General features: G+C 34.0%; 1 protein-coding gene across 13 annotated transcripts in view; it reads right to left on the bottom strand.

Moving 5' to 3' along the window:
* The window catches only part of LOC135105760 (voltage-dependent T-type calcium channel subunit alpha-1I-like), a 150,682-nt gene that overhangs the window by 34,273 nt on the left and 97,438 nt on the right, over nt 1-18,971 (bottom strand). For 10 of the 13 annotated variants that reach the window (XM_064014329.1, XM_064014233.1, XM_064014260.1 and 7 more), the window contains 8 exons: nt 18,237-18,421; nt 16,475-16,601; nt 15,809-16,027; nt 15,101-15,293; nt 12,988-13,125; nt 9,300-9,451; nt 6,274-6,383; nt 5,574-5,585 (listed from right to left, as the gene is read on the bottom strand). In XM_064014329.1, coding sequence (XP_063870399.1) covers nt 5,574-5,585; nt 6,274-6,383; nt 9,300-9,451; nt 12,988-13,125; nt 15,101-15,293; nt 15,809-16,027; nt 16,475-16,601; nt 18,237-18,421 — 1,136 coding nt within the window. The remainder of the gene's footprint in view (nt 1-5,573; nt 5,586-6,273; nt 6,384-9,299; nt 9,452-12,987; nt 13,126-15,100; nt 15,294-15,808; nt 16,028-16,474; nt 16,602-18,236; nt 18,422-18,971) is intronic. The other 3 variants (XM_064014224.1, XM_064014300.1, XM_064014311.1) reach the window with 3 other exon arrangements.

The following is an 18,971-nucleotide window of genomic DNA, read 5'->3' as shown; positions in this document are numbered from 1 at the left end:
TAATTTGTACATTGTTATCAGGTCTCCTCTTTCTCTTCTCTCTTGTAGTGTTGGTAATCTCATCTCTTCAAGTCTTTCTTCATAGCTTAAGTCTTTAAATTCTGGTGCCATCTTTGTCACTATCCTCTGTATTCTTTCCAGTTTCCTTATATCTTTTTTTCTATTTGAAGCCCAAACTACTGCTGCATATTCCAACTTAGATTGTATCAGGCTTGTTATAATTTTCTTCATAATTTCTTTATCTAAATAGTTAAACACCACCCTAATGTGTGTTAACGAACTGTATGTAGAGCCTAATATTCTGTTTATGTGCCTTTCAGGTGATAGTGTTTTCTGGTTCATTACTCCCAAATCTTTTCTTCATTACTTTTTGTTACTATTCCTCCTTCCATTTTGTAATTCCATGTAGGTCTCTTTTTCCTTTTTCCTATTTCCAAAACATGGCATTTTCTGGCATTAAATTCTAGTTTTAATATTTGGTTCCATGCATGTATCTAGTCAATATAATTTTGTAACTCCTTGGAGTAATTTTTATCCTTTATTATTTTCATTATTTTTGCATCATCAGCAAAAAGATTTATATAACTATTTAGATCCTCTTTCATATCATTTACATATATTTGAAACATAGTAGGTGCCAACACAGATTCTTGCAGTACCCCATTAGTCACTTTGTGCCAGCTTGAATTAGTGTCTGATTACTGTTCTCATTTCCCTCCCTTGTAAATAATCATCCATCCATCTCAATGTTGCTCCCTTTAGTCCTCCTTCATTCTCTAACTTTCACATAAGGCTTTTGTGGGGAACTTTATCAAATGCTTTTCTGAGATCCAGATATACCACATCAACCCATCCATCCCTCTCTTGCACTCCATCTATTACTCTCGTATAAAAGCTCAGTAGATTTGTGACACAGGATCTCCCTTTCATGAATCCGAATTGCTTTTCTGTAATAATCTTTTTATCTTCTAAATATTGCATCAATCTATTTTTAATTACTATTTTACAAAGCTTGCTTACAATACTTTTTTTTTATGTAGGAGGGACACTGGCAACAAAAATTCAATATATATATATATATATATATATATATATATATATATATATATATATATATATATATATATATATATATATATATATATATATATATATATATATATATATATATATATAAAGCCCACTGAGATGCCAGTCCCATAAAAGGGTCCAAAGCGGTAGTCAAAAATTGAGGGATAAGTATCTTGGAACCTCCCTCTTGAAGGAATTCAAGTCACAGGAAGGTGGAAATACAGAAGCTGGCAGGGAGTTCCAGAGTTTACCAGAGAAAGGGATAAATGACTGAGAATACTGGTTAACTCTTACATTAGAGAGGTGGACAGAATAAGGGCAAGAGAAAGAAGAAAGTCTTGTGCAGCGAGGCCACAGGAGGAGGGGAGGCATGCAGTTATCAAGATCAGAGGAGCAGTTAGCATGAAAATAGCAGTAGAAGACAGGTAGAGATGCAACATTGCAGCGATGAGAGAGAGGCTGAAGACAGTCAGTTAGAGAAGAGGAGTTGATGAGACAAAAAGCTTTTGATTCAACCCTATCTAGAAGAGCGGTATGAGTGGAACCCCCCCAGACATGTGAAGTATACTCCATACATGGATGGATAAGGCCCTTGTACAGAGTTAGCAGTTGGGGGGAGGGAGAGGACTGGTAGAGATGTCTCAGAATGCCTAACTTCATAGAAGCTGTTTTAGCTAGAGATGAGATGTGAAGTTTCCAGTTCAGATTATAAGTAAAGGACAGACCAAGGATGTTCAGTGCAGAAGAGGGGGACAGTTGAGTGTCACTGAAGAAGAGGGGATAGTTGTCTAGAAGGTTATGTCAAGTTGATAGATAGAGGAATTGAGTTTTTGAGGCATTGAACAATAACAAGTTTGCTATGCCCCAATCAGAAATTTTAGAAAGATCAGAAGTCAGGCGTTCTGTGGCTTCCCTGCTTGAAATGTTTACTTCGTGAAGTATTGGACGTCTATGAAAAGACGTGGAAAAGTGCAGGGTGGTATCATCAGCATAGGAGTGGATAGGACAAGAAGTTTGGTTTAGAAGGTCATTGATGAATAATAAGAAGAGATTGGGTGACAGGATAGAAGCCATAGGAGGGTAATTTGGAAATCAAAGCTTTATGCCAGACTCTATCAAAAGCTTTAGTGTAATTTAATGGTTCTGTTTCGTTTCCCCCTTTTATAAAAGGACTATGTTAGCTCTTTTCCATTCCTTTCCCTTCTCTCAATGAGCTGTTGATCATATCCCATATAGGTTCCTCCATTTGTTCTCTGCATTCTTTTAATATTTATCCATTTACTTGGATGAAGTTTAGCTTTTCTAACTTCCAGCTCTTCTAGCAGTTTCTTGATTTCTTGTCTCTTTACTTGTATCTCCTGTATTCCCTCACTCTGTGATACCACTTTTGGTGCCACAAAATCTGTTTCTTTTGTAATCAGATTGAAAACTCTCATTCAATGGTTCACTCATCTCCTCAGTAGTTTCATAAATTCTTCCTTCTCTTTTTAACTTGTATATGTCATCCCTATGTTTCACTTTTCCATTTATGTACCTGTAGAAGAGTTTGGGCTCTTCCTTGCATCTTCTTACTATGTTACTTTCAAAATTTCTTTCTTCTTCTCTTCTTATTATACCATATTCATTCCTTGCCTTTCTGTATTCTTTCCTAGTATTTCTGTTCAGATTTTTCATAATTTTCCTCCATACCCTGTCTTTTCCTTTTTTGTTTCTACACACCTGGCATTATACCATTCATGCTTCCCAATATTCACTTTATAACTTGGTACAAACTATTACACCCCCTCTCTATACTTGCTCAAAAAATATCTCATATTTTTCTTGCACTACTTTACCTTCAAATAGCTCTTTCTGGTTAATTTTTCCATAAAATTTATTAAGCTCTGCAAAGTTTGCCTTAGCATAGTTCTGTTTCCCATTTCTAAATCGTTCATTCATGTGAAACAGTTTCCTACTGTAGTACTATTTCTATTGTCACATGATTACTTATTCTCACTGGACTCAGACAATGTATACTTGGTCTACTTTCTGGGGTTTTCGTAAACACACACACACACACACACACACACACACACACACACACACACACACACACATGAGCATAGCTCTTTTCCTGTAAAACACAACTAGGTAAATACACACACACACACACACACTTTATATATATATATATATATATATATATATATATATATATATATATATATATATATATATATATATATATATATATATATATATATATAGTCAGGATGCCACTAATGCACAATATTCTAATGTGAATCATGTCTAACACAAGGGATCAATTTGCTTTCAAGTCATATTCTAACATGGGGAATTTAAATCCTACTGCAGGGATGGGCTGCAACAAGTTGCAGAAAACTGTAATGCAGACTAAGGTAATAGTAAAGTTTGAGAAGCAAATGGGCATTATTGTGATAAATTATTGCAACAATTTATCACGATAATGATATTGGGTTATTGATTATCCAATAATTATTTTTCCTTGCGTTATCGATTCATCTGTATTGCTGATACTTTTGGTTCTAAACTAACAATAATCTGTAATTTCAGTTTTTAGAACATAAGCATGTTGAGTTTTAAACTTTCAAAATCAAATGTAGTTATTTTACTTAAAACAGTATTTTCATTAGTGAAAAGACAGGATAAGCAATGAATTTAAAGTTTTCTGAAATAAAGATAATAATAAAGATTTGGATTTATCAATTTTTTATCATGATAATTTTTTTTGTTATTGTGTCCAGCTATGGTCTTCATCCTCCACAGAGTTATTTACCTTTCATTTGGCTCCTTTTTTCTTAAACTAAAGATGCTTTATCTATGTCATCATCCCCTATTGCTCTACCACAACATTTGTGGAAGTTTTTTGGCAACATATCACCTTCAAAGAAATACTGCCAAAGACTAGACCAGCAGGAATGTGACATAGCATGCAACACAGTATTTCATGCAGCAAGGCCTGACCATAACTTGAATGTTTCATTAGCTGGCATGAGCACAATTCATGCCAGCATCAAGTGATGTGGTGTCAGGGCCCTGTGTGAGTTTTGGGAAATAATGATAAGTGGGTGCAGGCAGTGTTGTTTAGTTACCACTCATTGTATTTCTACTTTTGAACAAGTTCATTCACAAACTTTTTTTGTGAAAGGTATGTTGTTTGTATGAGAGATTTCTAGTATGTATAACATGGACTGTTCATCTAACAATAGTACTGTGCTGCACATAGTAACACTGTTAGATACGCACAGATAGATAAATAAATACGTAGGCAGATAAATGGATAAAGAAACAGACAGATAGACAGATGGCTTAGTAGGTAGGTATGTAAGTAAAAAAAATAGATAGATACAGATATAGATAGACTGGTAAACAAATAGATAGGTAGGTAGAAATAGATAGATAGATATATACATACATAGACAGATACAGATAAGATATAGCAACGGAGATAATTAAGTTACCAGACAGCATGTCATATGAATGCACTGCAATTTATACAGTATTCTTTGACTAACGGACTTGGAAAACAAGAACTACAATGAGATTAGACTGTTTTGTGAACAATCAATATCTTTAATATTTCATTGTAAATAAATTGTTTGTTATTGGATGGGTGTTCAATAGCCCTTCAGATCTTGAAAAATATGATAATTTCCCTCCATCAAATCAGTGTACAAGTCAATGAGTCTCATGTAGATGCATACAAGAGAAAAAATTCCAGACAACAGATAAAACAGGGTGACTATTTCCTTGATTATTTACCCACTAGTGGACACAATCCGCGGCCAGGAAGGAGGAAACACATTAGAAAACTACACTAAGCCATGGTTGCCCATGCTAGCAGGGCAAAGCTTATTCACTGGATCACACTCTGGGAGCCAAACGATGATACGATGAATGATTTTAAGTTGTAATTAGACTCCACCAAGAAGTCTATGGCTGAATGTATGTTGCTTGCTGCTCTGTTGGGCTACCCATATAGTACATGTGTATGCCTGAGCTTCATTACTACTGTGATCCATAGTGAACTTTCCATCAAGATAACAAGATCATGTGTTTAAATATAAGTATAGAAATAATTAGCACAACTTTCATTATTATTCTTTCTGAATATATATATATATATATATATATATATATATATATATATATATATATATATATATATATATATATATATATATATATATATATATATATATATATATATATATTCCAAAATAAGTTTGGAATGACCACTATCCCACAGTAGTGATGACTGCCACATTACTCTAAATTATTACTATGAATTAGTTACCACCACATAACCTAACTACTGCTTTTTTACACTGTCACCAACACTTCCATTTTTAGCCATTTGGTACAATTTTGTTTTAGTTTTATTCTAATTAATACACCTTTACTATATTTTTAAACTGACAAACAGAATATGATGGAGGTGGTGGTGTTGTGTTAAGGCAGTATCAGGTTCTATCCCTCACCTAAACTCCTCACTGGGATGATGAACAACAGAGTCAGGGTGGGCGGTGCAGGTCAGGGCATAGATAACACCACCAGGTAGAAACAGTTGTATAAGAAAGAATTAGATTATCACATGCATTATTAACACACTCTTTGGCTGGGTGGTCCTCCATTGCACCACCACACCAACACACAACATAGGATGAGGGGTTTTGCTTGAGGTGCTAAAGTGATTATATCAATTACATACCATGTTGTGATTGATTTCTTGAAAAAATACCAATACTTTTTTATATCATAAGATTTTGACAGAAATAACAATGTCTTAAATTATAGTTACATTGAGGTTTTGTTTTTTTCAACCATTGGCTACAAAACACCTTGCATTGTTTCCCTTGTTGATGTTTCTTATCAACAGTGCTTAAACATTTCTGCATTGCTTTAAATTTAATTGTGTAAAGTCCTGAAATTATTAACTGCACTTTATCCCTTTCAGAATAGTAGGCATATTTTATGAAATATCAAACAACAGCAAAACACGGGCTATGAATAAGTATGCATCATAAAGAGAAACAAATACATGGAGTATCTTTTTAACAATAATAAAATGGAAAGTGAGCTTTAAAAATTCAAGGAACTTAACTGAGTGGGAAGTTTATGCAAAGAGCCAGAGTGATTGTGAAAAAAAGGTGGTACATAAGATAAGGTGTGAAGTTTTACCTGTCCTGAAAGTATCGATGACAGCCAAGGGCTACCATCTTCATCACCGATTCCAGGATGAATACAGCAGTGAAGAAGTAGTTGAAGATTTGCAGTGCATATTCAAGTTCCTGAAACACACATGCACACATACACACAATAAATTACAATTACATATAATTATAAAATAAGGCTACATTTATATTTAAAGATGGCTTGCTTACTAAAATAAATAAATAAATAAATAAATATAAATGTAAGTAAATAAAATAAAACAAAATAAAATAAATACACTCATACCTCGGTACTATGGACCTTGCTTTAATGGATTTTGGAAGCAGTGGACAAAATATGTAGCAACCGATTCAATTTGAAAGTCATGTGTGCTATGGATGGAGTTGTGGCAACACTAGACATGAGCCACTGCTTCAAAAACTGACTGCTTGTTGCAGGCGGTCAGTTTGTTTACATCAATGTAACAACATGTGTAGCTCACTATTCTATTCTACAGTTAACTTTCTTCAATTTCTTACTGTGTCCCCTTGTACTCTGTGTGTCTAAAGTTGTAAAAAATTCTTTGTCCACATTTTCCATACCATTTATCATTCTGTAGATACTTATTAAATTCCTTCTCTCTCTCTCTCTCTCTCTCTCTCTCTCTCTCTCTCTCTCTCTCTCTCTCTCTCTCTCTCTCTCTCTCTCTCTCTCTCTCTCTCTCTCTCTCTCTCTCTCTCTCTCTCTCTCCTATTTTCAAGGGTAGGAATTTCCAACATTCTTAATCTCTTTTCATAGGTCGACTTACTCAACTCTGGAACCATTTTAGTGACTGCTCTTTGTACTCTTTCTAATTTTATAATATTCCTCTTTATATGAGAAGACCACACTACTGCTGCATATTTCAGTCTTGGTCTTATCATGGAAATCAAAAACTTTTTTAATCACTCCTTCATCCAAATATGAGAATGCTATTCTTACTCTTTTTAACAGATTCATCATCTCTCCAGTGATTTTATTAATGTGTCTGTCTGGAGTCAAATTTTCAGTAACTGTTACTCCCAAATCCACTTCTTTTGATTTCTTTAACTTCACACTATCCATCTCATAATGATATTGTATTTTTTTTTTTACTCTTACCAAACTCCATTACTTTACATTTACTTAAATTGAATTCAATTTGCCAAGATTTACTCCATCTATTTATCTTATTTAAATCATCTTGCAATACCATACAGTCATTTACATTTTCTACCCTACTCATCAGCTTAGCATCATCTGCTGATAAGTTCATATAACTATTTCTTCATTTATGTCATTTACATATATTACAAACATTACCAGTCCCAACACTAACCCATGAGGGACACCACTAGTTACTTTCAGCCAAGATGAATTTTGGTCTTGTACTACAGTTCTCATCTCTCCATCATCACATGTATGTGTGTTTGTGTGTGTGTGTGTGTGTGTGTGTGTGTGTGTGTGTGTGTGTGTTAACTTATCTGAGAGAGAGAGAGAGAGAGAGAGCATTGTGCCACCGGCCACTGTCAAGGTCACCCAGTGGCTGTCACAGGCTACAACTCTCTCTCTCTCTCTCTCTCTCTCTCTCTCTCTCTCTCTCTCTCTCTCTCTCTCTCTCTCTCTCTCTCTCTCTCTCTCTCTCTCTCTCTCTCTCTTTTTCCATGTGTTTTTTTTTATAATTTGTTGCACAGCTACTTCATCATCTTCATTCATCTCATCCATCATCAATGAGTACCTGTGATGATTTTTCTTAATAGAGACAATAAATAGGCATTTTAGGGGTAACTTTAATATAATGTGGATTTTAGCACTTCATGGGTGCCTTTAGAACATAACCCCGTGAAAAACTGGGGTTCACTGTGTTGGTACCTATGGACAATCAGCTTCATCAAACTGATGTTCCCCCCTTTTAGTCTGTAGCACTAAGGTATGAGTGTAGATAGAATAATGATTATGGTAAGAAAATAAATAATAATAATAAACCACATTATATCAATATCATATCAAGATATACTGGGTACCACCAAATTATTATTTGCAGAAAATGAGGTTCCACAAAAACACCAAAAGTGCAAACATATTTCTAAAATTACTACTCATAATTATGTTTATGTACAACAGCAAAACCCAGTTACGTACAGAGAAAACCATTACTGCACACTGTTGCTTGAAAATTATTTGCAAAGTTTACTGGCATTCTTGTAACTTTTTTGATTGTACAGATAATGTGAGAAGGCATTACACAAAAAAAATCATATAACATCCACTTAACAAAATTACTGAAAATGATCACAGCTGCTTTTCATGCTGGCATCCCAGACCTGACCTGACTCTACATGGAGTGCATTTTCAATGTTGATGAACACTACTTCCAGTCACAACTTATTCTTGATGATGCACAGGACCTAACTTTATTTTTCATGAGTTCACTATATATATATATATATATATATATATATATATATATATATATATATATATATATATATATATATATATATATATATATATATATATATAAAACATAATGAATATTTACTAAATGAATCTGGAAGAAATTAATCAACTCATATCACTAAGATCTCAGTACTCATTCCATATAATTTTTTTACAAGAATGCTAGTATGATGCAAATCATTGTAAGAATCTGGAAGAAATTAATCAACTCATATCATTATTCCATATAATTTTTTTACAAGAATGCTCGTATGATGCAAATCATTGTATAGTCTTAAGATTATACTATCTATATATTATCTTCAATCTTTAACATTTGCTTCATACTACTATGAGAATATTATTCTCTGATGGTACTTACAAGAGGTATTTACTATGTGCATATTTTTCTGGAAATGAGCTACACAAGAACATTTCTAAGTTTGTGAATTATGCAATGATAATGCTCCAGAATCTGAGCCTTACTCCTGTTATATGACTTGCTACATCAGCTACCACATATGTGCTATCAAGTGCATTATAGCATCTTCATTTCTGTATAATTTTATCTGGCTTACATAAGTGTGGATAAATACCTTTGGCATTTTGTAGAACTCCATGGCCATTGTAACAACATTGAGACCTATAACAGCTGCTATTGCCAGGTCAAAATATTTACTGGTGACAATGTTGTGGATGAAGAGTCGAGCTTTTGAATATTGGCTGTAGTATGGAGGTTCTCGCATCTCTGTCAACAAACAGATAATGAGTAAATGTAAAAAGCACATCCTATTGTATAACTAAAATATACAAGGTCTTAGTTGAATTTAAGAAGACCTATTTTTTCATTTATATTTTCATCAGTCTTTCCTTCAGTTAATGTACACTTCTTGCTAACATCACTGCTTCTATTCCATTCCAGGTGTGTGTGTGTGTGTGTGTGTGTGTGTGTGTGTGTGTGTGTGTGTGTGTGTGTATTCACTGTACAGTCTGCTGCTGGCCTCTCTCGAGACAGCTGGCTATCCCCTTATGGAAAGAGCTCAGAGCTCATACTGACCAATCTTTGGGTTGGACCGAGACCAGTCACGCACAACACACTGGGACAATGTCACAACTCCTTGACTTACATCCCTTACCTACACACTGCTAGGTGAACAGAAGCTACACATGTAAGGAGACACATCCAAATAATCTCTGTGAAGCCAGGGTATCGAACGCTGTCCCCTTAGTTGTGAGCCAAGTGCGCTAACCACTACGCTAGCGGACTGTGTGTGTGTGTGTGTGTGTGTGTGTGTGTGTGTGTGTGTGTGTGTGTGTGAGTGTGTGTGTAGACTTGTGAGAATGAGATGAACTAATCATCTTCATTATGAAATGCATAAAAAATTGCTTTTGTAAAGAAAATACGTAACATATAAAGATGTCTAATTTCCTAATAATTTATTGTATCAAGCAATCATACAATCTATGTAGAAGTAAGGAAATTATTATATGCAGTAGGTATTATACAATTATTCATGCAAACAATATTTGTTATTCATGCAAAAAAATGCAAAAAAAGTGAAAACATTATGTAAATGTATATGTATCATACATTCGGTTAACTCTTAACTGGTATGATAGTGGTATGTCCAAACCCAAACAGTATATCTAAAGTATGGCATGTGGAATGTGTTCTGAAAGCCACTTGGAGAAAACATGCCACTGAACAGTTTCTTTTAATCCAAGAAACTTAATGTGACTTATAAGAAATGTGACTTATAAGTCACATTTATGCTTATTTTTATTGCTTTTCATTCTTATTACTTTTCATGGCATTCTGCTTTCAAACTTTTAATTTATAAATGACACTCTGTTTTTAAACATGTGTAAAAAATACTAAAACAAATGTGTGGTATGGCCATATGGTGTGGCTTTTGCTGCACCACATGGCTCACTAAATTTTAAGGACAAAATTTGTTGTGATTTTGTTGATATATGTTATACTTAGAACAAAAAAAGTTACTCATTGGAATATCAGTGATGGCAACAATAATGTCCAAGAGAATGAGTGGTCAAATTTGGAAGATTGTACCCATGATGGAATTGCAGGGGGAGCACTGGGAAAGCTGTGCCCCTATTGGGTGCTCCTCCATTTCAGGGTGGTGTCCCCTCTTTGAATAACTTGACAAACTGGTAATATACTGATAAAAAAATAGTAGGTTGTGTTAAAAAATTCATAGTCATAAATGGGTCTCTAATAACATGATGCACAAAATGAGGCTAAAGTGACAGACATTTTAACACCTGTCTAATATAAGATTAATCATAACCCGAAGTTGAAACTATAGTCCAAAAGTTTGTATTTTGCCGGCAAGTAATGACATGTGACATCAATCAAGTTTGCTATTCATACGAGCACAACAGCTGTGGCAGGATTTAAGTGTGATCTTTGTTGATTAGCTTCCTTATACTGTAGTTCTTATATGGTCATCAATATATGGCATTGTTTGGTATAATGGTTATAATATTAGTACTGTTGGTAAGTCAGTAGTGCCTAACTTAGCTAATTTGGCTATAAAGAACAGCTGATCCCATGCATGTGTGTGGGTATTGGACCTGATTAAGTGGGATTCTGGGTATATCATGACATCACAATCCAAATGCATGAATATGGGAAGTGCTATATTGGTAATCTCATTTCATAGACATATTTTACACTCAGTAACACAAATGCTCTTTCCAGCCATAAAAGCCAGCTCCCAGAAATTACTGTAAACTGATAAATATTTTGTTGTAATATCAACTGAATTAATACAGGTCATCAGTTGGCCCGTTATAGTTTGCTTCTACCAGAACTGGCCTCCCATAAGAGCTACTACCATCATTCTCCTGTTTGGGGTTGACTTCAACCTGCCAGATCTCCCTTCTGCTCAGCCAAGTCCTTGCTTACTAGAGGCCATACTAGATAGGCAAGGATTTACTTAATGCTATTCAAAGTCCATACATTTTCCATATTTTAGATAGGAACTGAATTTCAGGTGCAAATCTATGTATTAAACACATATACACTAAATCCTCTTTACATATGCCTAAATAAGAATGCAGATTCAAAGATATGTGAAGCTAATCTTACCTCAAATTTAATTTCATATGAAAAAATTGAACTTATGAAAGCTGGCAAAGGCAATGAGCAAATTTTTACTAAAGCTTCAATTATGCTTTTGTAACAATTTTATACATTGAGTATTACATAGTTGTGAAATATTGATCTGCCAATCTTCCCACAAATCTTTCAGTTTTTGTCATATTTTCCTTCTTTTTTGGTTTCACAAGGTGATGAGTCTGAGGGAAAGAATTCCCAGACATCTCTAAAGCCTGTAGGTTACATTTTATTAACTGAAACAACACAAAAAAATCAATAGTGAGATATCTAATAGGTATTTTATAAAGCACAGAACAAACCAAACAACTTCTGAGTTCTAAATGTGTTAATTACCACTGCATTATAAGTGCATGCCATTAAATCAATAAATCTGAAGCAGATTACCATGAAGACCTTCATTTGATGCAAACTGGATTGGTTACTGGCTATTTCACTAACAACCAGTATCTTACATGTGATTAAAAAAGTAAAGAAGGTACACATGTTGTTTGTGTTCTCCAATTAAATAATTTGAAAAGCATGGAAGTTTAGGTAAAGGACCAGAAAAATGCTTGATTAAGATTTCTCAATCAAGAGAAATGTTTGTTCAACACCTACCATTATATTTCTAACTAAAGCTTTCTATCTAAAATTTATGTCTTTACTCATATCTTTGAACACTGTTGTCTGAGTATCTAAATGTATATAAAATTTTGTTTAACAAATCCATATTAACATAATTAACATGCTTTCACAATATGTTCAAAACATCATCTGATCCTTTATTTCTTATTTGAAACTTGTTTGAAGGCTGATGTATAATTTTTCAATTCATTGACTGCTTTACCAGTCATATATTTTTTGATGTTTTCTAAAATAAAAGGAATATCAACAAGAAACACTGGTATTCTGCCTCAGTTCTATTTATAACTTAGTTGCAAGAATTAGGAACTAGTAAAATAATACTGCATTTTCATCCTAAAAATTCAAATAGTATTTCTTTTGTTCTCTCTGATGAAAATAATGTTTTATTTTTTCACTGTATCTAGTTCTAAAATCTATTTCAGTGGTGTCATTAAAACATGTTACTGCCATACAACATTGTTACTAAAACCTGTGCAGCCACACAATTCAAATCACACATAAGCAACCAAGCTCTTTACTTAGTTGTAACTTCATGAGCTTTAAACGCCTTTTTCTTCTTCTTTCTTCCTGAACCTCTGCCTTGATGTCCACTGATGATGGATCTATACCAGCTGCAGCCAGACTCTTTTCTCTTTCTTCACAGTACTTTTCAATATCTTACAATTCAAAGATAAAGTACATGGGCTAAATAACTAAAATATAGCAAAATAAAACCATTTTCTTTCTAAAGATATGGATTCTATTTAAATTATTCTAACCTTCATTAATAAAGTTAAATTATGGGTTCCCTTTTCATCCATAGACGCTAAGTTTGGTACTAATTCATTCAAATAAAGATGTTATGCAATTCTTGACACCATTCAATTTCCTGAAATGAAATCTAATAGAGAAACATGCATACATGCACATGACAATAAATATATTAACAAATTACCTACATGCATAATAACAAAAATGAAATATTAACATTACAAGTATCAATAACATCACAATTTACAGAAAACATGCATACAGTGGAACTTCAGTTCACAAATTTAATTCTTTCCTGAATCCTGCTTATGAACTGAAATGTTAGAAAACTGAAACTATTTTCCCCATAGGAATCAATGTAAAATAGATTAATCTATTCCTGGATCCCAGATGATTTCTTATTTAACTTTTACAACAGTACTTAGCACATAAGTTCACACACAAAACCAATGAAACTATTGTTGCCAGAAAATTGCTTTTCATTGATCCAAATCAAGAGTAACTTTTCTGCTTCTAATGTCTGCAACTTTTACTTGGTGATCACAGTCACTCCTTTGGTGACATTAGCATTCTTTATTGCTTCCTTATTCTTGAAAATGGTACAGACTGGCAACTTTGTTGAGTCAAATGGCAAAGCCAGATCCAAGATGCAAATGCAATTTTTCTGCTTTATTGCTATCTTTATTTTTATTGTTGTTCACTCTATTTTACTTTCTTGACTTTTATTGTTGTTCACCCTATTTTACTTTTTGCTTTTATGTTTTCTCTAGCTTTCTTAGGTCCCACAGTGGCTTATGAAGTAAAAAATAGAAAAAAAAAAGATTAAGAACAACAAGAAATATTGCCAAAATTGAAGAACAGTTAGGAGTGGGTGTTCTCTGAGCTTGGGCTGTGGCATGATTGATGCACACAGTGGTGCCATGCTGCCATGTAGCTTGTTTGGAAACCAGGTTATTGTACATCAACTGATCCAATTATGAGTTTGAAATTCTGTTTGAGAACTGATTTTTTAAAAAAGGGAGCGGTTCAAAAACTGAGGTTTGACTGTATTTCATGTACTTCAATTTTAACAATACACAAGTTTTCTTCCAATTTATCAAGTACAGACAGGTCCCATTATACAAACATTCATGATATGAGAAACCCATGATACAAGTTCAGTAAACAATGCTTATATATATATATATATATATATATATATATATATATATATATATATATATATATATATATATATATATATATATATATATATATATATATATATATATATGAGCAAAGAAAATTTGATGTGAGAATATGAAACACTAATGTCCAGAGCAAGTTCAAAATATATGCCTTGGTGCTCCACTCTGCTGGCATATCTGGGCAGTTTGGTGATGTACAATGATTTAAATGCAGAGGCGAGTTTGTGAGCAAGTGAGAGAAACAACACACCCCTCCCCTGTCCCATACCTATCTTGAATAATTTCCCTTCATACTTCTGAACTCCGTATCCACTCACATTGGAAGTTTACTCACAAATATTTACAAATCCATGCTCACTGTATTTACAATTTTGGGATAGGGTACTTTTTTATGTAAATGACCGGTAACTGCATGTATATCTGTGTTACTGCTGGACTATAGAAACATATTTAGTAATACTGATAATTTAGTTGCACTTGTTATTGTACAGTTTTACTTGAAAAAATTATCTTTGAGGTGGTCATGGCACACAACCCATTTTTTCCATTAGTTATGTGTTTCACTATACAAGTTTTTACTGTATGAGCAACTGTTATGGAATGAATTAGCTCATATCATCAGGACCTGCCTGTACTATATATCAAGATTGTAGCCTCACTATATGACTGAATTCAAGAAAAATTAAAAACTTACTTCTCCTTTTCTTTTCAAGCTTTTTTGCCCTCTTAGCTGCCCTTCTTGCTTTCTCTTCTTTCTCTTGTTCTTCTCGGCACCGGTGAAAATTCTCTACCACCACACCCACAAACATGTTTAGTACAAAAAAACCCACCAGCAGTAGGAAAGAGATGAAGTAAAGTAGTCGCCACTGGGAGTAATTTTCAATTGGCTGGAAAAGAACACAGATGTCAGTTACATCATAACTGTTAGGTAATAAAGGAGCCAAAGTGAATAACTCTATTTCTTGTTTAACAACATTTGCAACAACTGGAAAAACCTGATAAAGTGCAAAAATCTAAATTTTTATATCAAAGCATGACAGAAGAGCTATATTCTGGCAGTTCTGATATTCATTTAATCTATTCATGTTCATGGTTGAAGGCCAAGACAGTACATATTTTATTTACTTATTTATCTATCTTCATACTATTCATTTCCCCAGTTTAGTCTATGGAAGTATAGGCAATACAGCTTTCACTTAAGTGGGGAGTAATGAGAAAGCAAATTGTGGAATGCAAGATGACAAATTTTAATATTAATTTTCTGATTAAGATAAAAATCAATTGATTTTGCATAATGTAAAGGGCTACATAAGTAGGTGATAGGTGAAATTTAGAATTCAAGATCTCTATACCATTTCATACCCAATTGCCATCATGAGGAACTTCATGTAACCCTTCTCACCTGCATGTCCACTCCCACAGCATCCAGGCCAGTGTACATGATATTGACCCAGCCATCCTTGGAGGACAGCACAAAAAGTGACATCAATGCCTGACCAAGGTCATCAAAATTGTACTTTCGGTTTAACCAGGTATTTTCTTTAGACTCAAGACAGTCAGACTTGGTGGTGACGTTCTTCAAGTGTGGTCCCTCACAATAATAAAATGAACCTTTGAAGAGCTGTAATAAGACAATGAAATAAAATGAGCACTTTTTATATCCATAACACTGCATAAAGCCTATGAAGTATATATTCCTATGCATGCAGGTTGAAATTCTTTATTCATACAACCTTTAACCATTGACTCAATACCAAGTAAATATTAATAAAAAAAAAAAATTCAAGTTCCCTAATATGATGATCATCATCCTTGCAAAAGCATTCAAGAAAGAAACTCAGATCACTTACAAAATAAGAAAGATACAGTATCTATACAAAAAAGTTCAAGCATTTGTCATCTCACATTTCTACATTTAAAATATAGGACTTTAAAAGCATGCTAGTATGATACATAACTATATGAGTATTTCAATATTTTGCGAGAGAGAGAGAGAGAGAGAGAGAGAGAGAGAGAGAGAGAGAGAGAGAGAGAGAGAGAGAGAGAGAGAGAGAGAGTGCAAACCTACCTGTACACCTAGAATGCCAAAGATTATAAAAAAGGTGCAACAGATGAGGACGATGTTGCCGATGGGTTGCAAGGAGGAGAGAAGAGTCTGCACCACTAGTTTGAGGCCTGGAGCTCTGTTTATTACTCTGAAAGAGTGTAAAAGATATCTAGTTTAGTCTTTCACAGTTAGCCACAATATTGCATGTCATATTATCTTCAAGCAATATTATTTTCTGAATTTGGCAAGTGTAGGCTTCCGCTTCCTCTAATGCCCCCTAATGCACAATCTCTTACAATAAAAAACAATAAGAAGATGTATCTCTATTTTACCTGTTTTACTTATGCATGAAATATCCAATAAAGTTTGAAAACCTCTCTCTTACTCTATTCCACTTTTTGACCAAAGCTCTTCTAATTAATATATGAAATAAAACTGACTATCCATTTTTTTTATTCTGTTGTTTTCTTTTTATTAGGTGGCAATTTGTACCTTCTTTTTATGTAAACTCTTGCTAGTTTTAGCAATGAACAAAAAGTTTTTATATTTTACTCATTTTAAGAATTTAATTTCCAAGATCAAAAAAACATAAACTATCTTTAAGAGGAAACATATGAATAACTTAATAACTTAAATTCTTGAATCATAATCCTAGCACAAATGAGACAACCCTTCAGAGACAGATGAGTTTTAAATGGCATTGAATCTACAAACTTTTTTTCCACTCTTTAAATATACTTATATCCATCATCTATTTATATTTCTGATACCTATGAGGACTTCCCTCAAGGATGTGGCCACAGGAAAAGGTCTCTATCCACTGTTTTTACTTTAAACTGCTGGTTTCCTTCTCACATATCATCCCTCAATATCACTCATACATTTTCTTACTTTAGCCATATGACCAAACTCATCCACTCTATAATCTATTCCCTACATCATTTCACCCATGCTAAAAAAAACTGTACATACAAATTACATTTTGCCATTCAATAAGTTCTTCTGCAATTTTTCTCCCCTAAGAAGTTGTAAAACTTATGTTGGCTTTAATGTGCATGTGTCTGATGCATACATCAAAGTAGAAGTGTTACTGATCTTATCTTTAATAATCCCATTCCTTCCATTCTTGTTTCTATGACCTGTTTGCCCTTCATTTCTCTCTCTCTCTCTCTCTCTCTCTCTCTCTCTCTCTCTCTCTCTCTCTCTCTCTCTCTCTCTCTCTCTCTCTCTCTTGAAGCTCAATCACTTCACCTGACATAATCTTGAAGTTTTCATACTTTTCATTCTTAATTTAAAATGGTTTGAAAATCAACCATCTCTTTAACCCTTAAAAAAGAACTTTTCCTACTGATATTTAGCTTTTATTTATTTTTTTTATACAGTATATAAAAACAGCCATCACCTTTCGTAACATCTTCATCTCTTCCAGCAGCAGTGAACCACCCATTAGCAGGGCTGCCACCATATGTTTATTCATTTGCACACACACCATTGAGCAACCATAAATTTTTCTATTTCAAATATGAGTCATTACAGGAGATCTTACTTGTAACTGAATTTTACCCTTATTATTTCTTACTTAATACTGGAAAGTTTAATACTTAAAGTTTGAAATATTTGGTCAAAAATGATTAAATCAACAACTTTTAGAAACTTTAGTGCTATATGGCCTTAAAACAAATTAAGTATTATTATAATTTTGAAAAGAAATTACTAAAACATTGAGTTAATGATACAATCTTAATAAAACATTTCTTTGTGATAGTCCTTTTTATAATCCTACCTGAGAGGTCTGAGAGCTCGCAGCAATCGGAAGACTCTGAGGATGCCGAATATGCGGGGTGAAGTGGTAGCAAGAAAGGACATGATGATATCAACAAATGAAATGATGACAAGTGAGCCATCCATGATGTTCCACCCAGAGCTGAAGTACGCTGCCTTCCCATAGATCAAGCCTTGGGCAATTACCTGGTGGAGAGAAGAAAGGGCTGTAAAATCTATACATGAAAACAAATTCATAATATACAAGTATATATAGTACCCCTCTTAAGTATCCTGCCAACTTTCTGCCAAAGGCATGGTGGTAAACTCATGGACTGTGAAACTCGGGGAATTGAAAACACCGAGAAACACTTATTTATTCTGGCCACGTGGCCTAGAACTGTGTGAGTGTATGTGTTTTGTTCTTACATTTGGTGTGACGCAGCACTGCAGCACCATTACACCAAGAACTATATAAATGTGTGGTTTGTTCCTGCATCCAATGTGATACACTGCTATGGTGGTGGGACACTACTGCTTCTAAAACTGAGCAAATGTACGTGTTTTGTCTTGACACTCAATGTGACGCAGCAGTGCGTCGGTACAGCACGATGTGGCGCTGTGTGGCAGATGCAGCTGTGCCGCAGTAGTGAGACATCTCTCATTTGCTTATGTGTGTTCTTGCAGTGTGGCAGTGCCATCACCATGTAGGATGACACTAACTTTTTTCTCTCCCTCTCTTGTAGGCAAGCCAGCA

Source organism: Scylla paramamosain, chromosome 1 (assembly GCF_035594125.1).
Source record: "Scylla paramamosain isolate STU-SP2022 chromosome 1, ASM3559412v1, whole genome shotgun sequence".
Taxonomy (NCBI): Eukaryota; Metazoa; Arthropoda; class Malacostraca; order Decapoda; family Portunidae; genus Scylla; species Scylla paramamosain.
Note: the sequence above shows the minus strand (reverse complement) of the source record. Positions and strands in the feature narration are given on the sequence as shown.